The sequence below is a fragment of the Carassius carassius genome, chromosome 30 (genome assembly GCF_963082965.1).
Source record: "Carassius carassius chromosome 30, fCarCar2.1, whole genome shotgun sequence".
Taxonomy (NCBI): Eukaryota; Metazoa; Chordata; class Actinopteri; order Cypriniformes; family Cyprinidae; genus Carassius; species Carassius carassius.
Window position 1 is genome coordinate 11,824,726 of NC_081784.1, and position 27,751 is coordinate 11,852,476.

The window sequence follows — 27,751 nt, forward strand, 5'->3', positions numbered from 1 at the left end:
TGTAATAGTAGTGTAACTTTTTAAATTACTTTAATAAAGTAATGTAACTAATTACTTTTGAGTACTTTTTGATTACTTTTATAAATTTCTAATGAATGTTAATTTGCAACTGTTAATCATCTTCAACCATTTTACACCATGCAGGTTTAACCTTAACAGTAGAGCTCAATACTGTCAGACTTTCACCATCCTTCATCACTTGAATTAAGATGATCAAATTTGAACACATCCACCACACAATCAGACTTTAGTACTGCCTTTTACTTAGAGATTGATCTGAAGTTCAAAGCAGATTTAAAATCAAAAGAAATAGTTTATAGATACTATTTTTGAAACCAAATCTTTGCATAACTACAGGCATCTAACTGCATCTAACAATGGTTTGGGGAAAAATAGTTAATAAAAAAATAAAAGCATATACATCAACTCAAATACGGTTATCTAATAAGCATGTGTCCTATTTTGTGTACTACTCCTGAAACATTGGTGTCTTTTTGAAACACTGCTGTCTCTTTGTATATGATATGATGATAGTTTCTCAAAATAAGTAAAAAATGCTCATGAAGTGACTGTTCTAGAGATTAATTTCCATGAGGGGCGGACTGGGAAAAAAAATAGGCTGGGAAATCTCACACTCATACACCCACAACCCATTCTGAAACATGGACAACCCTATTTTTTTTGGACCTGACATCAAAAAGATTTGAATCCTTAGGTTGGGGGACTTGCAACGTAATTAAGAGTTCTCTCCTGAACTGCACCTTCACTTCCATTATCCACCCATCTCTCTCATGACTTTAATACTGAAGATTTTTATTTGACTTTTACCATGTTTTGTAAGTGCAATTTTGTTTTTTTGGTAAAAATGAATTACCACTTGTATTTATTTTTACTACAAATTCCATAGTTAAACCACGGTTAGTGCCATACCATAGGCTACATTAATTTTCCTAAGGGTTGTGTTTTTGTATGCACTAGCTCCCCCTAAACCTATGATAAAATATGATGATTTGTCTGCTAACTTACTACTGTAACATTACAAAAGATAATAATGACGTCGTTTATACAGTATTTTGAGTGATTGTGAGCAATGTGCTGCTGCTGCTTGACTAAGTAAACAAAGACAAAACTACAATAGCATATTTACAGATGAAACTGACCTGCACCTGAAACCCTGAACAGAAGTGTCGCTTCTCTGCTCCAGCTGTGCGCTTACACAATTCACACCGGTCTCTCTCTCTCGCATTGATTACTCGGAGTCTGATCCAAACCGTTCGGCGGAGGCGCAGAGAGCGCGCGAGCCCAACCATTGCCAGTCACGACTAACCGATTCATGATTTATTAGAGATTAAATTATCGAATGGCGGATTCGGAAATAATCGCTTTAGTATATTCGGCCTGCAATTATACAATAACAATATTAAAGTAGAAGGCCAAATCGTCTGCCAGGCCACCAGGAATAGTCCCGGTTCTCCCGATGTCCAGTCAGCGCCTGATTTCCACAGACACGCAGAACGTGCAGGATTCATATTCAGTCTTTTTGTGGCTTAATATTCACAGACATCAGTCCTTATCGGGGTTTGATTCAAGTGTACTGACCTACTTTTGATTTATTCGTCCAAAATGTGGCATATTGCGTCATTATAGGCTGAATTCCATTTTTATGACTGGATTCTACGAATGTGTTTTCCGCGTCTCGGAGATTATGGGCCATATGTCTTAGTGCAATTTGGGAAAGAAATAAGCTGTATGTGGATGTGTGTAAATATTCAAATGTAATCCTCTTTGTAATCGTTACAATTTTCATAAGTAACTGTAATTTAATTACTCATGTTTTCTTAGTAACTGTAACTGATTACTGTTACATTTATTTTGTAATTAAATTACGTAACGCCGTTACATGTAACTAGTTACTCCCCAACACTGCCTGCTAATCAGCCAACGCAAGGACCGGTGAGAACGAAATGGCATAGAAATACACGACTTGTGCCTGTACTAGTAAATAACTCAGTTCATTCATTTGTGTCATTTTGTAACAAAGTATTAACTTTGACAAATGAGAAATCCCAAACTGGCTTAATTTCCCTCTTTTGCCATTAATGCATTTGGCAAGAGAGGCATTCTATTTTCCATAATGAGATACACAAATAAATCTGGCAATGGATTGAAGGCCCTGTGAAGACAGCAATAAGGTTGAAGCGCATTTTCTGTGCTGGCATAATTGGTATCACTGCTTGCAGACATATAAACCAATCTTTACACAGATAGGGTTTTGTCTCTCTCTTCCCCTTTAGGCTATTTCTTTTGTCACCTCAATAGCTTGCACATCCATGATAGAGGAAGGGGGTGCTAATTTGTGAATTAATAGCTTTTCTCTGCACAATTGCAAATTCTCTTAAATGTCACTATGTTCAACTTGCGGGTTGCTATTGCCACCAAAGAATTAATCTTGGGAGGCTCCCCCCAACTCCTACCTCCCTCTCTGTCTCTCCCTCTCTGCGATGGTCTGCACCATGCCGAATGTCACCCATAGCTGGTGAGTAACGTGCTACTTTTAATTTGCAGTAACACATGAAAATGACAGATTAATGACTCTTATGACACCTGTGTCCCTGAAGCTCCTCTTGCAAAGGCCTGCTGTACATAACACGTCACACTACATTATCTCCATATCAATCTTGTAATGGGGACCTTTTTCGGGAAGTCGTGAAGTCGTGGCCTAATGGTTAGAGAGTCGGACTCCCAATCGAAGGGTTGTGGGTTTGAGTCCCGGGCTGGCAGGAATTGTGGGTGGGGGGAGTGCATGTACAGTTCTCTCTCCACCTTCAATACCACGACTTAGGTGCCCTTGAGCAAGGCATTGAACCCCCAACTGCTCCCCGGGCGCCGCAGCATAAATGGCTGCCCACTGCTCCGGGTGTGTGCTCACAGTGTGTGTGTGTGTTCACTGCTCTGTGTGTGTGCATTTCGGATGGGTTAAATGCAGAGCACAAATTCTGAGTATGGGTCACCATACTTGGCTGAATGTCACTTCACTTTTTTTTAAAGGGCATTAGCATCATCAAGTATAAAGACTGCAGAAGCCTACATCTTTTAAATCAAATGCTAAGAGATTACACCCACATTTTTTCCCAAGAACTGGCAGGTTTCACATATTACGTGTTTCAAAGTGCAACTGCGCAGCTCTTCCTAAAATCAGATTAGCATATTTCTGTTATGTCATCATCTAATGAAGGGAAGATTGGCTGCACCCAGCCAAATAAGGCTCAGGTAGCCCAAGGCTGCTGGGCGGCTATGAAATTGAAACCATACACTGGCTGTCGCTCTGCCTCCCTGATGTCTCGGTGTGAAATAAGGGCTAAGTTTAAATAACACAAAGCTTTTTAGACATTTGGCACTGTATCAAATTACCAGACATGAGCTCTTCATCAGGGACATGGCATGACATATGCCCTACAAATGTCTTGGTACACCTTGAGAGACCTGCATAAGGTCGTGCGATGCCAGAGGAGGGAAACATATTGGCAACAATGGGAATATTTACTCTAGTCGTTGTAATGAAAGGTAATCCTTGCTGAAGCGCTATTAAATTTGATATTGCGCGGGCAAGTAAACTCATGTTTTCCCGCCTAGTGTTTTATGATGCAATTACACTCAAGGCTTTCATCCACTCTTCATGTCGTGTCAGTTCTAATCAAACCAGGAATAACTACCGCCACTGCCGTTTGGCTGGGTAATCCCCTCTCGCTTATGTTATGTCCCTTCTCTGTTTTTAGGAACAAACGGTCTATGACACTGACAGGAAAAGCCCCACGACAGTCTCGGTAAGAGCATGCTATGCTGTAGCAAATGTGATTTGCCACAGTCGCTTTCTTGCAGTGTTTATATATGATCCAGAACTCTTGCCATAAAGATATCATTAAGTGTCAGTGCACTCCGTCTCATCCCCCTCCCCTCGACACACAACCCCACACATGCACACACACACACGCACACACTGTCACAGAGCACTTGATCAGAATCGAGTGACTTGTGATTGAGCAAGCAAAGAGAAGGTGGGCTAATGGGAACTTACAATATCCTATTTTCCTCCCATCCAAGTGGTTGCCACTCCAGAGAACTAAAGAGATGGAAACATAAAAGAAGCAAGTAGCCCTGCTTTGATAAATGTTTTAAGAGATCATTTCCAACCGCTTCAACCTCCCTCACTTTGACTACAGCACTTTCTGTGTTCCCGTTCGGCCCGGTGCCACATGGATGTTTATTCACTAGCATTCAAAAGGCGGTTGTATGAAGAACCGATCACCCATTAGGCCTTAGGCAGAATGTGCCCTCTCATTTAGAAAAGGAGAGAGAATGTTGGCATGTGCAGGTTGGCAGCCCCATTTCATTTCTTCAAAAGCAAAAATACAAAGCCAGAAAATTGTGAGAAATTAAAATGTCAGGATATGTCTTTAGATTATTTCATTATTTTCTGCATTTCCAGTCTGTTCTGAGCACATTTTTTGCCATTTCATAATGCATCTCTTGTATTTATGTTGCTGATTTCTTTGTCTTCATTTTGTTGACCTGTATTATTTACAACAGCATAAAGCCATATCCCTGATGCCCTACCTAAGCATTATGCTGTCATGATTTGGACCGAAGGATAGCATGTAGGCATATTCTTGTTTGTGCAGAGCTACTGTATCATCAAATAAAATGTGCAACATCCATGCAAACACCATAGTATCAAGCGGCTCAATGAAATAGTCCAATCTGCTTTACTATATAACAAGTCACTTGAGAGCGCTCTTTTTTCTTTTACAAAATGCTTTGTCCAGTTCTATCAAAATGCCATCTTTATCTCCCCACACAAATTGGAAATTACAGGGGGCTGTATATAGGCCTAAAAAAGGAGTGAAAGGGGAATAAAAGCGATGGAGAGAAATCCAGTCTCTTACCATCATCGCGTTTTCTCTTTTCGCCGTTGGAGCGAGGGATTCCTAGGATGCCATTAATAGAGTAGGACCCCACGGGGTCATTGGAAGCGCTTGACACAGGTGGGGAGGCTGTGCTGGGCACTGAAAGAGCACAGGAATAGGTTAACGTATATGGAGTGCTCTCAAGATCACCTTAAAAGAAAATGAATTAACATTAGGTCACAGGCATAATTTATGTCATTGCGATTTTTATGTTTAAATGCAAAATATATGCTGTCTCACCTATAGTGTGTCCCGCTGTGGTGAGAGGCGTTCCTGTGCCGTCAGAGGATGGATGGAAAGGCTGCTGAACTTTGGTTCGAATTATCCTACGAAATGGCAGTTAAAAGAACACGATGAGTTAAAGATGCAGTTGGTTGGCTGGATCACTTTTATGTAAGATTTTGCATAACTTTGAGCTTGATGTGACCCATTATGTTTGTAAAACTCTAGTGTTGTTTTAGGGCCTTCCTATATGGATGCACTGATTCTGTCACAAATAACCAATCTTGGTGTATTAGGACCAATTATGGAGTAGATGTGCAAGGCTGAGTGGGAGTTACCGCGGAGAGAGTGGATTCAATCAAATGGGATCCCATCTTTAGAAATATGATAAAGTCCCACTACCTTAAAGGTGTGATATGGGGGAAAGTCTTCATTGCACTTTGGTCTGAATGATCTTGCAAACAAAGCATGAAATCACATCAATTCACCTCAATGATGAGCTTCACTGCCTCGAACTAGCCTCAGCTTTAATAATCTCCCTCTCTCCATCTCTCCTTCTTTATCTATCTCAATCTCTCCCTCTATCCTCCTCCTCACTGAAGCAAGTGAAGATTGCTTGTAAAGTGTGGATAGACTTCCCAGATCCGACATTTTTTTTCTAGCACAAACATTCAGGGGTGCCAATGCGGATGAGCCCCTATTGATTGGGACTTGGGGATAAAAAATACGTTGGGAATTAGAGGCAGAGAAGAACAGATGCAAATGGAGGGCTATAAATTATATGTGACAGGAAAGCAATAGTGTCTCATTGTTTCACCAAAGCCCTCTGCAGCATCTGATGTCTTTAATCTGGGGCACGCTTCATAGAGAAGAAGCTGTCACCTTATTCCAGGAACACATTTACACTCGTTGGCTACACATTTTCACATTTGTATAAACTATACTATGGCTGTAAATTTCATTACTAAGGAAATTCTCATTCCATATGTGTTGATGCACTTAGAAGGTTTAATATATGTATGTACATGCATATATATGTGTGTGTGTGTGTTCCAAAATGTTTTTATTTCTTTTAATTTTTCTGCAATCAAAAAAAGCACATAAGACAAACACCATACAAGTATTTTGTGAATTCTTTAACATCCAGCCAAAACAATGCTTTAACCCTGCAACTTCGTTAGCCACACAAATTCAATAGCTTGGATCCATGTTCTCGCTATTGAATGAGCTATTTGGAATGTGTGAATTAATGACTTGCCAGGGTGCTGAGAATTCCCTGTAGAAATATTAAAATATGAATCGATGCTATTGAAAGGACGCTTAGGATTCAGGGCGATAGAAGGGCTCAGAACTGGTTGTGTGCCAGTGACTTCATGCTGTGAGGAGGACACAGAGAACACCTCAGACACTGTGTAATCTTTAATAATTCATGCAGAGAAAATGTGCTTAAAGCTGGGACATCTTCTAATGTCAACAGAGCAGAGGTCAACCTCTTAAGCGTTCAGTGCATGAGGGTCCTGCCTCTGAAGTCTGCTCACTGGTGAGGGAATACTTTCTGACAGGGTACAAAAACACCTGTTTGAAATTGCACAAGGCTTACAGCTTGATTAGATAACTGCAGCCTGTGTTAAATGTTCTGTTTTCAGTGTAACCCAGTTAACTTAAAATACAAGCCCTCAGATGTTTACTGTAGCAAATCCAATTTTATTAAATAATACAGGCAAGTTTTGAAATTATTAGCTCAGGTAGGCTAGTTTTATCCAATATGTGTTGCCTGGGCATAGAAAACCCAATGCTGTACGATTCAGAATAGCATTCAAAATAAATTCCTGTTACATCATTATACATATTAATTTTATAAATAACAGAAGTCCTTACAATGTCCTCCTCTGAGATGACAACTTGAACAACACTGGAAACGAAGGTTTATTGGCTCTTCTTTCATGTCATTAATGCAGATTAAAAATTTTGAGACCTGTTCAAATTGCCCTTTTTAAGCAGCCATAGTGCATGAAATGAATTTTTTTCAGCCTCTCTCTACCCTGTTTTTTTTTTTTTTCTAGGAAAATGTCTTGTGTGGGTCGCCCATGATCTCTCTTCAGCTCATTAAAATGTAATGCTGCTGGCCAGCTCTATGGAACAGTGCCTCCTAACCAAAGTTCATTACTCCTGCTTGCAGGTAGGCCTTTTTCACCTTGTTCTTCCGCTCTTCCACCCCCCTCCCACCACCACGACTCCATCTTACTTGGTACAGTCTTGCTAGTCTGCAGTCTTTGTATTTTAATAAGAAATAAGAAAAATAATGGAAACTAATGGTTAGGACTCTTCATTTTCTACTGACTGATTTAATGTAGGTAAGCATGTAAAGTGGGGTTGATTATGATCTCCCTACAAGAACTACAAGACTTGTTTGTTAGTCCTTGTTAAGTTTAATAGCTCACTGAAATTGCTGAGGTAGTAGCACAGTTACGCATCCAGCTTATTTAAAAAAATATTCCTTAATTTTACTACACTATTCTTCTTTAATCATTATTATTTTAATACTTAAAATAAGTTGAAAAAAAAAATAAAATAAAAAATAAATTGCCTCTTTTCAAACCCGTTTAAAAACTTTAACTTTGTCTTGTATACTGTACTTATTTAGAACTACTGAGATTTCGTATAAGGCAGTGATGTCTTGTCGCGTGTTTCCCAGTGCTACTGGATCTTGTTACAGAGTATTGATTGGTTTTCATCGAGACAGATGTGATTTTCGCGACCTCAATATAGATCCTCTGCAGCCTGTGGACAGATTTGGGATTGAATTGCACATTTTGAGACCACCCCGAGAGCAAGAATTAAAAAAGCAAAAAAAAAAAAAAAAAAAAAAAAAACTTCTGCCACTGAATGCGCATCGGCAACTGGAAACGATACGTAGTTTTCTTTGGGCTACAAGGCCTCTGAAGGGTTTTCAAATTAGCTGATGATGATGACAGTTTGGCCGCTAGTGTTAGGATTCGCTGTAGGCTACTGCTGAAGGTCAGTAGAGAGCCTAGTTAATAGTTCTGTTCTGTTCTGGTATGACATCATTCTTTTCAAATTAATTTGAAATTTCAAAAGTGAAAATCGAATTTCAAACGGCTTTACCTGTTTATAGATGAAACACTTGGTACTGTGTCGTTGTCACAAACGCCCTCGGCCAGGAGTCGGTCTCTGATCTCCCAGGCGAACATTGTGGGATTCTGCCGCTTGTAATCTGCGATTTTATCCACAACTTTGGGTGTTGCCACTTTCGGTTTGGACCCCCCAATAACTCCAGGTTTAATACTGCCGGTTTCATAGTATCTAGAAAAAGATGAACGATAATTCGTTATTTAAAAAATTCCTTGCATGTCCGTTTTTTTTTTTTTTTTTTTTTTTTTTTTGCTAGCGTGGGGCATTGAGCATATTTATAAACAGTGCATTATGAATAGGCTACAGGCCATAATGCCATAATAGTTATATAATCTGTTTATTTAATTATTATTATTATTATTATGAGTTTCAAATTATAGCTAAATGTGATTTTCCCCCAACCCTTGTGTCGGGAAATGTGCATTATTATTGTATTGTTATTATTATTTTAACACCTACTTTTAATAGGTTTTGCGTGTTGAATTATGAACATTCGTATGCTGCGATCTAATATCGGGATCATCCATTTATCAAACGGCTTCTTTAGCGACTGATTTATGTCCCATGCACCCCACGATTAATACATGCCACCAACACATATCTCATATTTTCTAAGGAACATTTAAAGTGCAGAATACCTTATAAGATCCTTTTGATAGCTGAAAAATATTTCAGAAAATTCAAAAATCTATAACAGTTTCCTAGAAAACATATCCTTTCTCTTCCACAATTAATTTAAGGTCAGAAATGTGTAATATTAGACCTTTCACTAAAAGGGAAAAAGATAATAACACGACACATAACAGTACAATAATGTTTAAGATGTTTATTTACATTAAGCAATAACATGTCATTACTATTGTTATTTCTACACGGGTATAACTGGACAAATTCATCACATCTGTTCTTTTTCGTACCTTCCGAGAATTTTGCTGACACAGCCATGGCTGACCCGTAGTTGTCTTGAGATGTCACAAGGTCTGACTCCTTGGTGCGCGAGCTCCACGATTCTTTGCCTGACCACGTCAGGTAGGGGTCTGCCATTTACAAACACCCCTCCTAGCTGGTTCACACCGCCGTGCCCTATATGGGATACAACAACATAGACACAAAAAGCATAACATTACATACATACAGAAGATAGGCTGCGCCGTTAACATGGCTACCACACAGAAGCGTTTAATTTTCTCTTTCTCCCCTCACCCTCACCCTCGCTCTCTCTTTCTCCCTTTTAACACTCTCCGCATGGAAGCGCGCGACACACACACACACACACACACACACACACACACACACTAGGCTACCTGTATGTGTTCATGTGGACAACGATAAACAATACGATAGTTATGCTATAATGTATATATTAGCTAAGAAACATGATGCAAAATGTATCCGTAAAAGGCCTTGACGTCTTATTTTTATTATTATTATTAATATATTTTGTTTTTACTATTTTTGTACTTTGACAAAATAAAAAATAGCCTATATAGTAGCGTATATATATTATCAAAATGTCCATCGGGCGGCAGTTAATATTTTCCCCATACATTTAAAACTAATTAATTTTGCAAGTTGGACAGTAGTTTTTAATTTATAGCTAGTTCAGTTAAGTTCTTTGTGCTTATAGATAACTTTTGACAGTACAATATAGCATGATAATTATGTTAAATTGCTGTATAATAATATTCCACACATAACAATCTTTTTATACACACTCAATGATTGTAAACAATGGCAAACGTCATGTGCTATTCTAGCCACAAGACCCGCTGCAGTTAGGTAGTATTTTCCTCTACTATTCCATTGCAGCCAAACACATGTCGCATAGATTATGTTTCAACCTGTTTAATTTTCCTTACACAATTATTGTAAATAATTAAAAAGAGCTTTGATAACTCATATTACAACCATGGAGTAGGCTACTGCAAAATAATTAAGAATTAATTATTTAAATTAAACCCAGGCCTTTCGTCATCTTGTTACAATACGGTGTTTTCAACAAATATCGCACAAACAACTATTTATTATTATTATTATTATTATTATTATTATTATTATGCCAAACAGCAAGCATTTTCTCTCTGATTTTCAATATGTAGACCGCATTTATTTTCATTAAAAATGTATCGCTTTAAAATGCGTTTTTAAAGGCAGGTTTTTTTTCATAATTTAATATTTTGCAGTTCATCTGGTATTACTGCGTTGGCACATGCTAGACATTTCTGGCTATTTTAATTTATATGTATATTCTTGCTGTAACTATCTACATTTCTTTCCATCCCACATGTACCAGTTATTTTTCGCACTGAACTTAAACATAAGAAATGTGATGTTTGAAATATTCACCAATCATTTACGTTTTACATAAAGGCAGAGTCATTCATTTTAAATTACGCTAAATATTGTAATGATTTTTCTGAACGACAGTTTGTCGGAACAAACGATTTAAAGGCCGCTACATATAAGAAGCGATCATATTTTATTTTTATTTTTTTCCCCGCGGGACTACTTTTCTTATTCGCTTTACTAAGCTTGAAGTATAAAACATTTAAACAATCATTTATACATTTCTTGTAAAAGCTTTATAAAACTTAGTAAGAGTAAATAGCTTAATTCGCGCAGGTTATACAGTCTTACAAAGCCAACTCAACCGAAACGATGAACAATTAGACTTAATTTATTCTAACCAAGGTAGAGGTTTTTAAGGAAAAAAAAATCATATTTTACTCACGGTGCATCGCCGAGAAGGGGTCTGCTTTGCAGTGAATATCCATGGGATAGCAAAGAAAGGAAAGATAATCGACTGAGGTCGCCGTCTCGCCTTGATTATGTAGCTTTAATTTGAATTAATAAAGATCGCTATCCGTTCAAAGCGCAGTGCTTCCGATGCCAGTGTGCAGAAGTTCTTCGGCGCGCGACGAACTTTATCTCGTGCTGATCAGTCCATTTAGTGAAGACACGAGGCTGGTCAGGTGCAGATCATGTCCTGCACTGGTCTCTCAAAAAAAAATTACGCACGAACGTTAGCGTAATCGGTCGTTCAGTTAATATTTGTTTGCTACATATTTAAGGGAACGCAAGCATTAGTGGTTGCGTCTCCTCCAGTGTCCTCTGATGAAACTGCAGTGTAAATTCCTCGATATGGAGAAGCGTTTCTGGTAAAGTCTGAGGGGTACAGTCAGATTCGAGCGGGGATGACAGGAAAAAACATGGACACGGCGAGTGTCTCTCGGTCCCCCTCTCTTCAAGAATGGGATGTGCCTGTTAGAAGCTTTGGGCTGAGACTGAAACCCCTCTTCTTAGTGTGTCTGTTTCTAAAAGCTGCAGTCCACCGCCCCCCCTCCTTCCCAGATCCCCCCTCGCATAGAGATGGATGACATGTCAGACAAAGGCAATAGATTCCAACACTTTGTGATTCGCCAACGCAAAAAGCTGGAGCACCAAATGAGGAGGTCTCTTCATCTGACACTTCGGAAGGGGAGGGATGCAAACAGGGAAATGAGGAGAGATGGGTTAAAAAAAATCGAGGAAATTAAAAGACAAGTGGAAAGGAAGCGTTATCACCAGCGGCCCAGGCATCGTGGTATTTCTAAACTGTATGTTGTCAAACTACATGAATCATGTCTGAATCATATATGTGACCTAAACGTAGACTGAATGTAATAATGAAGTTTTTTTTTTGTTAATTTTATTTATTTATTTATTGTGTGCGTGTTTTGTTGATGGGCATAATGTTGTCAAGATGAGATAAGTTGAAGATGAAAGAAGGTCTTAATCTTTACAACAATATTTTACATTTTTACTGTTTTCTTTCAATGAGACTAGGTCTTGTCGGGTGTTTTCACGAGCATCGATTATAATGTATTGGCGTTAAATTGTTAAGCAATATTTTGGCATTTATTTTCTAAAACAGGACAAAGATTGATGCATTTCTTTTCTAAAACAGGAAATGTAAACAATAGCTTACTATGAAGTATTAATATGCGCAGTGTGCAGATATAAATTGGCCTAAATGTACACTCATTTCTGACAAATAGGCCTATTTGCTGCATCTTACTGCAACTATGTGACAATCGCGGATTACTGTATTATCATTGCTTTTGATACTATAACAACACTACTAAGTTCGCTGGCCTGTCACATGTTAGTCAAAGGATTGTGTTTTCGACCATGTTATTTGGGCTGCTATATTGTAGGTATTTCTGTAGATGGCGCTGCTTAGTTTGCTTTATTTGACTGAGGCAGGCTCTTGAAGGTGTTCTATGGCTCTCCAACAAAATTTTTGATTGTTGACAAGTGATGAATAATCTTTGTTAGTGAGTTTTAGTTTTTATTTCTGTTTCTTCTCATTTTATTTATTTATTTATTTATTACTTATTTATATTTACTCAGACGTATATTAAAAAAAAGTTTTGTAAAACTGAGATGGATGTTCATCGTTGACTCGTGGTTTTGTCAGTTTATTTATGCTAGTTTATCACTGAGTGTACCATGTGCTTCACTTGTCGCTATTTTGTTTAAACTTATCTCTTCGCTTTTTATTTTAAAACTATCTATCTATCTATCTATCTATCTATCTATCTATCTATCTATCTATCTATCTATCTATCTATCTATCTATCTATCTATCTATCTATCTATAAAGGCTACATTTCTAAGAAATCGATATAAAATGTTTAAATATTTGTCTCAGAAAATCTTTTATTTCAGAAAAGTTTTTAGATCCTGGAACATACCCTGATCCTGTTTACTTTTTATCACTTCTGAAGCATCTTCTTAAATTTCCAAATTTTTCTGAGAAAATGTAATATTATTATTATTATTTTAACTGTTAAAATTCAAATACAATTGTATGCACTCGTTTTACATATCGCACGTAATTATAATCACACTATTATTGTTGTTGCCATTATTATTATTATTATAATTTTTTTGTCTTTTTTATGAAATGGCAGGTACGCACAAATCTGAATTTAAGCAACCTAAATGCTGTGTTTAAAAAACAAAAATACTTGTAGCAATTAGTAAAAAGTGCAGGCTTTGGTTTGACAGAAGACGGCTCTTTACACATTTATGAAGTGTTCGCACTGTGACCGTAGATTCGGCTAAAAGAACAGGGGGCTATGTTATGTTATGCCTCCCGGCCAAATTTGGGGACGATTCTTCTTTTTGTTAGTATTTTTGGAGGGAGCTTCTGGTACAATATGTAACACCATGGGCTGTAATTTCACACTCGACTACACATTTCCCTTAAAGCTGCTTTTATTTCCCCGCAAGACCCCAGATTTTTGCCTCCACTCCCCTTTACTATATTAGTTACTTCCTCTGTTAAATGATAGGAAAACTAATTGCAACTGATCATAGCGGCCATTGAATACTAAAGGCGGGATACTGAGACTGTTTCTGTTACAATATAGAATTATATTTCATGCGGCTCCTGCAACGTTTTTATAATTTTGTTTTCTTCTGTTTACATTTTGTATTCTTTTCTTTAGACCAGCCCAGGAGGTTTTACTCTTAAGAGAACGATTGGGAGAGAGTGATCGAACGTGTCAAAGAGAGAGAAAGAGAGAGAAGGTGCAGTGGTAAAGTGCATCTGTTTTGACAGCTTCTGCTGTAGCCTACGCTATACATATAAGTTTGTTAGTCAAGTGAAAAGCGATGAACGTCCAATGAGAACGCAGAAAATCACTTCTGTTCCTCTATCCAATATTTCTATTTCCACTTTTAAGAAGTTCATAGGTTTAATCTCATTCACTGTAATATTCTCAACGTCACCAATCGATACTTTCCACTCCACTAGACCTGCTGTCCACGTTAGTGTGCTTTAGCTAAATGCAAGTATCCTTAGCTTTTACAACAGGAGTAACCCATTACGGAATTTTAAGAAGTCTGCTTAATCGCTTAATGCGATTTTAAGTCGCAGGACTGTTTGAAAATAGCGTATTTAGTTGTGTTTTCGAGAGGTATCAAGTTATCACAAACACTGAAAAAATAGAGAAGTCGTTTTTTTGCCCAGTGTGGCCAGCTGTTTTACCTTTGGGAAAAAAAGTTAAAATTGAGAAGTTTAAACAATCTCTAGTCAAATTTAGATTATTATCACAGAAATTGAATAGATTAGGCTACATTTTGCAAACACTGCCATTATTATTAGCCTATTATGGATAATTTTATGTTTTGCAAAATACCTACAAAATAATAATTAACTGATTTTAAGATTTTTTAGAATCCAATACTTCAATAAACCAAAATACTAAGTTTCCAAAAATGTGACCGCTGTAACCAGAACAACAAAACTGCATTCACAAAGCCAGTCATGATATCAGCTGTTTTTAGATTACCCATTCATGATGTCTACATGTGAACAGATGGACCATCAATTGAGTTCAGTCCACAGCATCATCAGAGATTGATTTTGTGCTTGCTTTTAATTTTTACTATAATTAATTAGATTATTACAAGTGTAGGCCTATATTGATCTTCACATTTACACCCAAAATAGAAAGTTGAATTAGCATATGATCTATGTTTTCAATTAACCGAACAGCATAAACAAGGAACACCACAGTAATATGAATGATAACAACGACAGTAGCCTATAGTAGCCTAATAATAATAACAACATTGGCAATATTAAATTATGTTATGTAATATTGCCATAAAATAATGCGATCGCAAAAAGGCGGATGTTTGGGGGAAATGAATATTTGATTGATGAAATGGGAGATCCCGCAGTAGCTAATATGGATTACAGTGAGCAGTTATGTCCCAGCTAATAATCGCACAATAACATAATGCCAGTGTGAATCAGTTGCCACTTTCAATATATAGGCTACCGATTGAAGAGGCAAATGTCAGACTTTTCAGCACGCAAAGAACGAACGTAAGAGCAGACTGCGCTTGCAACATTAAAGGGCGGTCAATAAAGGTTAGTCGCTGGTCAAGTTTGCGTTTGTAAAGTACACCTACTGTATGTTCTTACCTGAGCTGACGGCGACTCACCCCTACCGCTAGAAAATAAACACTCACACTGTTTGGTGAGACGAAAAGAGAGCCCTGCGCTTACCTGATCGACCAAAATTGTGAGCCATGCTTTTCCCTGTCTAATGGTCTGTTTCGTCGATGCAGCCCACTAGATCTGTCCGGCCTCCTGCGTTCCCTCCTCGGCTGGGCGTCCTGCCTCTCCCCGCTGCTTTTCACAACCTTTGACCGATCATCCAAAACTAAACGGGTTAGACGACGACAAAAAAAAGGAGAGAAACCTCTGCTCCACTGAACTAGATTGATAAAGGAGGGAAAATAGCAATCAAAGCAAATAAAGCGTTGCAGGTGTTATATAAAAAGAATAAAACTTGTCTGATGGAAGTAAAGAGGGGGCTAAGAGTATGGAGATATGCTAAGATCCGCACGCAGGCGTTTACGCTTAAGAGACTCAAAGGTAGGACATGCCGATGAATATTCATGATCATTTGAAAATATATCTATATGCTTATGTGTGCACTTATCAGCTTGAAATGTTCCGATCGTGAACTTGTATGAAGTTTGCTCAGAAGTTCGCGTAACGGCTGTGTGAATTGTTGTGATTCGTGCTGCTCATTGGCTGAACTTTAAGGTGAACCTGTTCTTAGTAGGAGGGTCTGATTAAATAAACGAACTAATACGGAATTCTGAATTATGTTAATATATTACGAGGTCAGATTAATTACATGTTGTTATATTAAGTGGCTAGTTTTGACATGTTTTGTAGAGATTAGTGATCTCAATTTTTTATTTATTTTTTTTGTGGGAGGGGGCGTATAGGGGGTTGGCTTATATATATACATTTCCTTAATGTGGGAATTGTTAAATTGATACGCTGTTGAATATTTTACATATTAATTAGCAGGTTAATGTTAATGCAATTAATGCATTGATGTTTACATTTATTACTGTACACTATATTTAGTTACCCATGAATACGTCACATCAGTGTTTCATAAGGCTTTGAAATAAGGCATAACAGCTGAAAGGCTTTGAGACTACAGCCACCTTACAGCACATTAATCCGTATCCATACCAGCCTCACCAGCCCGCAGAAAAAAAGGAAAGGCCAAACTTTTCAGTTGAGCAGTCAAAGGTGTGCTCCCCCCTGTCACGGAAGCAAGCAAATACTCTTTTTATTGGGGAAGGTAGTTGGTTGTATTTTAAACCAATCTAACGTTTTATGCTTTGCTCTACAATAACTCTGCAGTTCGTATCATTTACAGGTTTGTTGTATAATTATACATATTGTTAATATCTTAATAAATATAGTATTAAAAGTCAGTTAAAAAAAGAAAATCTGAAAAATTGTAGGCCAACTCCGCATGGATTATTTTTAAAGTTTAAAATAACGTGTCGCTTAGGGATTCGATTTATATATATATATATATATATATATTAAAAAAAATCTTGATAATGTCGAGTCTGTATAGCCTTAAGTCTATTATTTTAAGTCTGAATTAAACCACAAGTCCTTCCTTTCTATATCTGGGTTTATTGCCTGAAACGTTATAATAGTTACACATCCCTGTCACGTAATTAACATTCAGGACAATTAAATTAGTCTGATGTAGGGCATTGCACATGTAACAAGGCGTCCACCCATGTTTTAATGAAATCGATTTCTCGGGCCCTCTCTGACTTCCACAATTCTGACGTTTTGGATCCCTAAACTCAAACAACAGCTGATTCACAGAAAATGTGTGTTAACTAGGTGAAGTTGGGGCCATAATAATTTAATGCACAGTTTTATGGCTTTTCTACGCTCTGTCGTAATTTTAGATATTGTAATACGACATATTTGCAAGTTACTTGTCTGTTAATGTTCCAGTTAGACTTTATCATCCCTTTCCTCTTTTTGTGATTGCTCGCGCTGTTAAGCTCTGGCTGAAGTTTCCACGCATCCGCTCTACTTATATGTGCATTTGTGATGGGGCTATACATGCATCTGCATCGAACATTTGAACCATATTGCTCACAACATAATTCCGTGTCATTCTGCTACTTAATGTAGCCTACTGATGCCTTGAGTGGCCGCGTAACTATTCTCCTCGCATAGCTGGTATTTTGCAATAAACCACATCTATGGTTTTTATGTCGAATCAGATGAATACGCGTATTATTCGTTGTAAGAATCTTTCAGTGCACAGCTGATCTAAAGAAATAAATACATCCCAAAAGTACTGAGTTTATTATGTAGTGTAGACGTAGATACAATTATTTTTCAGTAACGGTTGATCAGGTACTATTATTTATGGATAGTATAGCTTATGAACTTTTTTATTTTCTTTACTTTTCTTTTTCCTTTCCTTTTCTTTTCTTTTGATTTTTCTTTTCTTTTCTTTCGTTCTTAATGATGTGATAAAGCAAACGCAAAAATCATTAATCAAAAAATTTTGTTAATGTTTTTGTTTTTGATTCTTCTTTCGATTTTTGAAATGAGTGATTTTGGGATATGTGTGTGCCTTTGTGAAACTCATAGTGGAATATTAAAATATTGTATTGTTTGTAAATTAATGAAAAATTATATTAAACATATTTTTTCTTTTGATTTATGAAACTCTGTGTGTGTCTTATGTATATATATATATATATATATATATATATATATATATATATATATATATATATATATATATATGTATATGTATATATGTATACATGCATACACTTTAAATCTGTGAGTAAAATATGAAAAAGAAAAATACGTACAATATATAATTTCTCATTAATTTACTAACAAAGTATTTTAATATTTCTATATAATGAGTTTCCAATTGCCATTTGTGTGTGTGTGTGTGTGTTGGACCCTGAGGCAGCCCAGGGTGCTCTCAAGCCAGCTGCCACTGTTTAAAACAGACAGGAAACAGCTTCCACTAACATGACTGCAATATGGAAAGCAGCGACCTCCTCAATGCACCCCATGGCATGATTCTAATATCCCTCCTCTTGTTCTTCAAGCACACACTCACATACATGACTTTTGTTAAATGCGGTGTTAAATGGTCTAATATCTTACCTTGTTTTGTCATTTATAGTTTCAACAGCATCGTATGGTTGATATATTGGAGATAATTCATAGGACCTTGATCTGTTTCGGCAGTAACTCAGAAGCATTTTGTAATGTGTGCCTGCAGTGTGATAGAAGAGACATTCAGATTTCCCTATGCCATAGAGATGCTTTGTTTCACTGTAATTGTGTGTGTGTGTCTGTGTGAGTGCATATCTATTATCCTTCTGAGAAATACAGAGCCTCTCGGCTCCCACACTGGCCTCTGATCATTGCCCTGTAAATGCAGCCTGTCACCTTCAGTGGTGTAATGATCACAGAAACAGTGACCTTGATCTATGGCAAGCCATAATAGAGAAGTGAGAGTGTCTCCCACACTCCTCACTATGATATAACAGTGAAACACTGCATACAGGGGAACCAAAGGAGGGTTCAGAACAGGGCCATTTGGTTGTTGGAGTGTCTGTAATGGATGCGAGATCTCTCCTGTTATCATCCATTTGGATAGGGCATCGACTGAAGGCAACGTGATTCCAGATTGAAAACTCAGGGAGTGGCTGATTATGGTTTTATTGCATAGTCCATTACACTGGTCAACACTACACACTGTTTCTCAAAGCAGAGACTGTGGTGGATTAATGGGGCAGCTCTTCTGTTCTCTCCAGCCCCCTCGGACATACAGTCTTTTCCTTCCCTTCAGCAAGGCTTTTTGAATATGTCCCAGTTCCTGCCACATTTAGCTTTAAATAAGTTTCACCCTCCCTTCTTTTTCTTAGAAGAAGGGCGCAGTGGGTTCACGCACCCTATGAGTTCAGCACTCATCATTTATCATCCCTCTCTTTTGGAAACGATGAACAATACAGTGTCATAGACTCCTCTTGTGATGCAGAAGGAAACTTCTGGAAACTGTATGTGAATCTTATTCCATGTGAGAATTTTATTTTAATATATATATATATATATATTTGGTAAAGGCTGTATAGAATTTGATAAATATTAAAGGAATAGTTCACCTAAAATTAAAATTGTCAACATTCCAAACCTGCATGTTGACCTAGTTATTTTTTTGAATCTATTTATTGTTTTATTAATTTATGTTTGTTGAGCATAAAATACTACTACTAATAATAATAATACTTTATTGTTTTATTAATTTATGGAGCACAAAACATAATAATAATAATAATAATAATAATAATAATCTAACATTTCTATTTTTTATGTAAATCAAAAATGAATAAATAAATACATAAAAATACATAAATAATGATTGAAAATGTCTCTTTTTTTTGTCCATACAGTGTACTGTATATACATCTATTGAGATTTATTTAACTTCTTTTTTTGTAAAGAAAAGCATCAAATGGGTTTGGCACAACAGTCTATGATTGCAGTTTTTATTTATTTATTTTGGGTAAACTGTCACTTTTTAAATATTTAGTTTGAATAAAATATGTTATTATGAAGATATTGTATTCAGGGCAAATTCAATTTCTCAAAATCAGACATGGTGACGGAGTCAGCAAGATGTAACACGGTAACCCGGCATAATGTTGAAGGGCACCAAAAACAGTTGTAAGAGAAAAAGAAATAATGTAGGAAATTGTAGAAAATTCTCCCTGTGGAAATCTGGACGCTTTTGTGAAATCTGGTCCCCACAACAGCGAGTCCCATCAACTCATCTCCCCTTGCCAGCTTTTCATATTTAAAGCCAGTACGGGTTTAATTACCAAATGATGACAGTGTCATATGGTGCCATGATGGCACAGTATATGTGCGAGACACTGACTGACAGTGGGAAGCTGGAAAGCAAAACGGGGGAGAAAAAAATAGCTGAGACAGTAAAACATCTGTAATTTGCAATTCACTGGTGTTCAGTGGTTGCTCATGGATTAAAGATTAAAAACTATTGTCTAGCAGATGGAAGAGAGAGAGAGAGAAAGAGAGAGAAACACGGAGGGAGGGGGAGCTTCTAAGCAGCCCATTTACATTTGTATATAAGCAGCACTGTTAAGATAATCACATGGAAAAAATAAGCTGTCTACATCACACACCCAAGGCAATGCCTCCATTAGCCCCATCTCCAGATGCAGATGCTTCTGTTTTCAGATCGATTTGTGGTGACAGCATGTTGCCCTCTGTAACAGCTTGGCATATAGTTTGATGCGAGTACAGAGATTATCTTTTAGATATTGTCTGAAGGATGCCACTGTAGTAAATGCTAAATGCAACCCTCTACACTCTTAAAATAAAGTTTTTTTTTTGGTGTTAATGGTTCCATGAAGAACCTTTAAAATCCAAAGAACCTTCCAAGGTCCTTTCTAGTGGAAAAAGATTCTTTAGATTATTAAAATGTTCTTCACATTAAGAAAAAAAAAAGTATTTATTTTTTTATTTATGATATCGCTCCGACAGCTACCTTCCTATATTATGCAATACTTGAATGTGTCTGGTTGACCAGTGTCTAAAACACAATGTTAGTTTTTCTCTGTTGGTGATTGAAGACAGCAGCTTCACCTGATCTTTTTGTAATTGTAATTAATTAGTGTTTTGTTAGTCTTGCTGTGCCTTAATTAGTTAGCACTGCCCAGTAGAGAGAATGAGAGGCAGTACCTGCTACACAGCAAATAATTATCAGAAACCGCTAAAAGCTAATGCTGTGAAGTTGACCCTACTTTGATATGCTCATAGGTTCCTTTGATGCATTCCGGTGTACGGGGGTAATGGGCAGCCTATTGGAGCATGGCAGACCACCTGAGAGTTGTTTTCTGGACTCTGGAAGGTCACCTGACACCAGTGCTCTGGAGAAGGTGCACCGCACTGGATTTCATGTGAGTTAAAAGACCTCTTCAATAAAAAAATCTCCAGCTTTCAATGGTGCATGCTTGAGCTGCTTGTGTAATTGACTTTTTGACTTTTTTCGGATTTGCATGGACTCTCCAATAGTAGCTCACCTGGCAATTATCACTCTGGTCCGGAATTACAGTAGTGCTGCTTTATGTTACAAATAAACATTCTCCACTGACCACAGCTGCTCAAACCATCTTAATTTATACTCACCTCTTTTTTTCTAAAAAGATCTTTTTGTATGTTCCACAGATGAAAATATCTTATAGATTTGGAATGACATGAGAGAGTAAGTTATGAAAGAATTTCATCTCTTTCATATATTTTAATAGCTGTAAATGCCTCTCAGATGAAATATGTAATAAAAAATATAAAATGAAATATAAAATTCTCTCTCTCTGAAATAAAGCAGGACTGTTCTGTAGGTGAAATGCAATATTTGTAAACCATTTTAGCCATCTTAGGAGTGAGGAGACGAATCATTTCTGATCTAAATGGATGATTCAGAGCCAGAGGTGAATCATACAGGGGTTTGTTTGTATCTGTGCCTTTGATCCCCCTCTGATAGTCCCTACACCTCGCAACATCTGTCATGCTGCATTCCACAATCGCTCACATAGAGATTTAGGTGATGCCGGTGTATGGTTATTCCTGTCGCATGGCGCAGATGGGCATCCCCAACGCCAGCGCTCATTAGCAGGCAGGTGGCGTAAGAGATTCGACTGGGGCCGAGACTAGGAATAGAACCTGGCAAACCGGGTTGTATGTTCGGATCGGGTAATCCCCGCCAGATTGCCAGGATATCAGAAGTGACATCACAAAGCCAACAAAAATTAGCATCTCTAATGGTCTGCCAGGCCAAACATTATTCTTCATGATGAGAAGCAGTCATGCCTGCCCAGGGTTCCTGATGATTTGGCCAAAAGCGGTGGAGGCCCCTAAGCTCTCAGCTCCAGCCAAAACCAACAGGCTCTATTCTCCAACCCATGACGACCAGTTCTACTCGACCGCAAAGGAAGTTCCTGAGGAAAATCTTTGGTATATTCCCAACATTCCGCTGATGTCTTCAAATTCTACTAGATCCTTGGAAATTAGGAAAGGAAGAGACTCTCACCTGGCAGTTTATAACCATTGAAAAACACCTTGACTAGATTTAGAAGCTAAAACCAAGAAAGATCAATGAGAGGAGAGGGAGAGAGTGGCAGATTTAATTAATTACTGCATATTAGAATGTTTGTTTACAAAAGTGAACAGTTACAAGGGGCCTGATGGTAATTAATTTAAAGCGTGCTTCCCCTGTCCCTGCCTCGTGTCGGCACTAGACATAGTTGTTTCATGGCAGGTAAGCCTACGTCTCATTGGATTTCCATCAATTGCTCAAAGGTGTGTTTGAAAACAAAGATGCATGGTACACAAATTAGCCTGAATGGTAACATAATTGCATATTAAGAAATCTAATTAGTATTCAAGGGAATCATGATGCATGATGTTGTGATAATGCATATCTAAAATGATAGTTACCATTTTCCAGGTAATCCGTATTTGCTTTTTAATTCTCTATAGTGTTTAAATGTAACTTAACATTTTAAACAGATCTGTAGTTTCTCTCTGTGAAGATGACTTTATTTCCCCAACAATGTCACAGTGGTTGCATGTCTGTGTGTTTTCAGCTGTGGTCAGGAAAGTCTCTCGAGGTCCCCCTCCAGGACAATGATGTATTTAAGTCCCCTAAGAGGTCAGATGGTCTCTGCCCAGAACATCACCTGCAATCAATAGTGTTGGTAAACCAGGCTCAACTGAGTGTCCATGAAGACTCCCCTTATAAACACACTCACAGAGAGGCCGGCATGGCCCATTGCTTTGCTAAAACCGCAACCAACATTCTGACACACACATACACACACACACACAACACATGCCACCAACAAGTGTTGATGACAAAGAGAAGAAAAATAACAGCACCTCAGCGGTAAGTGTAGAGCCTCCAGGGTGATGAAATCCTCTCTGAAGTGACACAAAATTGAATCAAATTGACATGTGTTTATAAATGTTAGAATTTTGAGATTCATGTACTCATGCTATTCATAACAGGATTATTATCATAAACTGAAATTTAAACTTTAATTATTTTAACTTTTTTATTATTTTAGTTTTAATGTAAAAATACAATATTACAAAACTACTGAAACTTTAAATTGAACTAAAATAAACAAATTAATTAAAACAAACTATAAAAATAAAAGCTAATTCAAAATATTGATAAAAACTATAATATTATATAAACAATACTAAAATAACACTGATTCACAATGACTTTTAGCTTCATTAATTTTGCTATTTTAATAAAAATGCATGAATGTAAATAAGAAAAATATAAATAAGAAATATAATAAGAAAAAGATAAATAAGAAAAATTTCAATTGCTTAGTTTAAAAGAGGAAAAAGAACAGTGTTTTAATGGACAGTTTTTACACTTTTAGAAATCAGTTTTTTTTTTTGCCAAAATAAATACAATTTAGCTTTATAATAATAAATCATGTTTCAGCTTTTGTATTTTTATTTCCCAGCTAAACCCTTTGCATTTATCTTCACTCTATCATAGCAAAGGCTGCACATTCTCCTTAATGCACAGGTGAATTGGGTGCACTGCTTCAATCAAGGCTTCACCATTGGGTTTGAGAGTCATCTGAGCCCAGACAACAAAAGCAAACGCTACAGTGAGTGTCTCTACTGTAAGTGGCTTTTGAAGAATTGGCACAGTCATCTGGCGAACACCTCACATCTCTCACAAACAAATGAAGGCCTGGCGCTTCAAAGTGAGATTGATATCTCTCTCTGAACTTCAACCAGAATATTCTGAATATTGAGAGAGGTGCACTCCTCCCACGGGACTGCCAAGGCGCCTCTCTCCTCCCTCGTTCCGCCAAAGAGGGGGAAAAAGATTACCCTTGTAGATCTTCCATGTTCATCAATATTCACTTATATATTGTGAGCCATGGCAGCTGAAATTTGGCCTAGTATTGCTGAATGGATGACCCAGGGATCCACTTTGTTGCCATGAGGTTGTCTGCAATATTGAAATATAGGGTTAAAACAGAACAATAAACAATTTTATGAACTTCAGACTCATCTATATATTTAATGTGACAGAAAACTTCTCAATTTGCTCTGCAAGTTCTTAAGAGTAGCCATCCCTTTAATAAGCCTAGAATAGATCTACTTTGTTCTGGTTTATAACTGTTTGCCAAATATTAAATTGCTTCTTTTTTTACTTGGAAATATTTTTCAAATAAAATGAAGGAAACTACTGCTAAAGAAAGGTGCCATGAATCAGTATGTATTGCTGAGCTCGCGCACAGTATTTAAGATGCATATATCAAAATGTACAGAATTATTGTTATCAAACTGAACTTGCAAAAAGTAAAAATGTCTTAAATGTCTTTGCAGTTGCAATGTGCACACAGAGAATGCAATATGTGTTATGTAACATGTTATGTACCATGACAACACAAATGATTCAGATTTTTTTTTCATTATGGAAATGATTAAAAACCAAACTTCGTTTTTCTTTTTCCTTTTTTTCTTATTTCAGTTTACTAAAACATCCACTAGGAAAATCTATTTTACTACAAGCAGAATGCACTGACAATCGGGTTTGCGCTTCTGTTAGTATATCCACAGCTATATGTCTCTATTAGTTCATCTTTCCGAGAACTCCTTAGTAGTCAAATGAAGAGGCAAACACAAATGATGATGGTGATGGTCATGACATACATCGCTGAACCACTTTGAGAGGAATACCTCAAGGTGAGAAAATCTTTTTATTTAGAATTTTTCCTGCTCCATTTGTTTCCACTACAAACCTGTAAAAACAATCATATGTGAACAATATCCCAGATAACAAAAATATGTTATAAATATGTTCCTTTTAATAACATTCCCATTAAGTTACAAAAACATTATTTCTGAATGTTCTCTTAACGATCAAAATGTTCAGTTTATTAAACATTAAAAACAACATTAAAAACATAATTTTTTTTTTTTTTTTTTGCCATGCAAACGTAAAGGAAAGGTTCGATTCATTTTGCAAACATTATGGAAACATTACTTTTGAATGTTACCCAAACATTCTAAAACAAATAGTGAATACAGTAGTAACATTTACAAAATGTTAGACTAACATCCAACTAAAACGAAAAAAAAAAGATAATTTCAAGAATGATGTATACATATATATTTAACCTTTTGTTAACATTTAATATTACTTATAAATAAATTATAAAATAAATATATACTTTAAATACATTTTCTATAAATTTTACTTGGAAGAAAATTTGTTCAACACTTTGAGAGAATCTTGACAGAACATTGGCCAAGGTTGTGAGAATGTTCACTGTTGGATACAGGACTACTGTAAAATAAGAGTATACTGCAAAATAGTACTTATTAAATTAGTATTAATATTGTCCATCATACAAATCCCAACTCCAGGTAAACCACAACATTTTAATTTACAGGTGAATTTTCATGTGGAAATCACTATGCAGTCACTATGAAATGTGACTGCAATCTCTACATGCATGCATGTTACAATCTTCGTAACGCTCCATAATGATCTCCCCTCAGAGGTAAATCAATAATTGTAGAGCTACAAAAGAGTGTTTTATCCTAAAATGGTAATTAGCATGGGTCTTGACCTCCCTCATGGCATCTCTCAGTCGCCCATCTGAGAGCCAGGGCATGTCCAGAGCTGACACTTAATGACGCTAACATTACACACTCGCTGAACATTGTCGGGCTTTTGTCTTCATTCACATCGAAATGAAGTTCTTGGGGCCCACGTTTATCAATCATGGTGGGGCTCCAGCTGTTCGCCAGTCTTTGGCCTGACTTCAACAGCCGTGCTTACAAATTGTCTCTGAATAGTGTGGAGCTCTGCCTCCCCACCTTTCCACCCCCTTTTTGTCACTGTCTCCTGACAAATGTTCCACTGCAGCTTTTCCCAGACATGGCCGACCCTACCTTCTGCTCCTCGCCATTCAGAGGGGGGTTCTGGCCTCATGTTCCTCTCACAAGATGAGCATGGTAATCTGCAGTGGTAGCCATTCAGACTATTACTTAAATGCGTAATGTTGTAGTGTTGAGGAATAATTTTTGTACTGGTATCATGAATAACACTGAAAGAGGGCATAAAAAGCTACATCGGATGGAGATACTCAAAATGAAGTATTCATAACAGCCCTCTGATGCATTCATTATGAACTGCTTGATAAGATGTGTTTATGAGCTCTCTTTACTACTTTCTAGATCTCCTACTACCTGACGTCCATCAAACATTGCTCTTGAGTTCAGCCGGCAAAACTTAAAACTAAAAATCAACATGGATGAAGAGATGCGGCTGCCACAGAGGGATGAATGACTGATACTGTTTCTCTTTCACTGTGCTTTGAAAAGTAAAATAATTAAGATAGATGGGCAGATGAATTAGTTGTCTTCCAAGGTCAAACGCTGATTGCCTTATTACTCTATTACTACACTGTTGTGAAACTGTTACCGCTGACACTTTTTCATGATATTCTTTACATCCACAAAAGAGAAGGAATGAGTGAAGGAGTGAGAGAGATACAAATTGATTGTTTGGTGGCCAAATCAGTCATAGTCATCTTGGGTGGAAGGATTAATGGGTCTGATGGCTGTTGCAGGTTCAGGCAGGGAGACGGGCAGAAAACAAGAGAAATTGGTTTGGGCCCCTGGGAGCTGAATCGATGTGAGTAGCATGTAAGCAGTGCACTGTTGTTTTGTGTGTGTGGAATGAGAGAGAGAGAGAGAGAGATATAAGGCTATGACATATTTGTTTTTTAATAAACGAATACAATTCTGCTATAGTATAACACAGAAAATATTATTTTGGGCATAATTGGCAAAAAAAAATATTTCCTTGTCTCTTTTTGTAAAAATAAATCTATCTGTCTGTCATCTTTATAAACAATTACGGTTATGGTGAATCACTTACAGTGGAAATAAAGAGGGCAATTTGAAGAATTTAAAAGCATGAATGTGATGCTTATAATTTTTTATTAAAACACTTAAAACGTTTTAATTGAACATGTTCGTGTCATGTTTATGGTCATTTTATGTTTCTAGGTGTATACTATCATGCTAATGACGTTGTAAAATTACATAGAAAATGATAGTAACCTATTTTTGTCACATTAAAGTCAAGTTGGTATGCATAACTACACTATTATACTATTGAAATAGTGAGTATTGTAATGTTTATGGTTTGGTATCATTTACGGTCTAATTTTTTTAATTCAAATGCATTTTTGTGATAATCAACATTGTACCACAAACGCTGTTAATGAACTTGTATAAAACTTGTATTAATATATTTCTTAAAACTGAGAATTGAATATTAAGGTTGAATATTAAATGTCCCCTCCCGCTAAATTTTGGGTAGTGTTACATATTTTCAAATCTTTTTTAGATTATATCCATGATTCTGATTTGTTTTTCTGAGCTCCAGGTTTCCTCA

General features: G+C 36.9%; 1 protein-coding gene and 1 long non-coding RNA gene across 17 annotated transcripts in view; one reads left to right on the top strand and one right to left on the bottom strand.

The window, feature by feature from the left end:
- Positions 1–15,820, bottom strand: part of LOC132110634 (paired box protein Pax-2a-like) — a 33,694-nt gene extending 17,874 nt beyond the window's left edge. The window contains exons 1-6 of one of the 16 annotated variants that reach the window (XM_059517387.1): positions 15,406–15,820; positions 9,257–9,422; positions 8,313–8,510; positions 5,205–5,290; positions 4,944–5,114; positions 4,076–4,120 (exon numbers count right to left, since the gene is read on the bottom strand). In XM_059517387.1, coding sequence (XP_059373370.1) covers positions 4,076–4,120; positions 4,944–5,114; positions 5,205–5,290; positions 8,313–8,510; positions 9,257–9,422; positions 15,406–15,430 — 691 coding nt within the window. In that variant the 5' untranslated portion in view covers positions 15,431–15,820. Of the gene's footprint in view, positions 1–4,075; positions 4,121–4,943; positions 5,115–5,204; positions 5,291–8,312; positions 8,511–9,256; positions 9,423–11,070; positions 11,680–15,405 lie in introns of those variants that run through there. The other 15 variants (XM_059517391.1, XM_059517402.1, XM_059517401.1 and 12 more) reach the window with 15 other exon arrangements.
- A 5,245-nt stretch (positions 15,821–21,065) lies between these two features.
- LOC132110635 (uncharacterized) lies at positions 21,066–27,182 on the top strand. Its single transcript, XR_009424667.1, has 3 exons — positions 21,066–21,200; positions 22,887–23,185; positions 23,784–27,182. It is a non-coding gene; the product is annotated as an uncharacterized LOC132110635 (long non-coding RNA).
- The last annotated feature ends 569 nt before the right edge of the window (positions 27,183–27,751 follow it).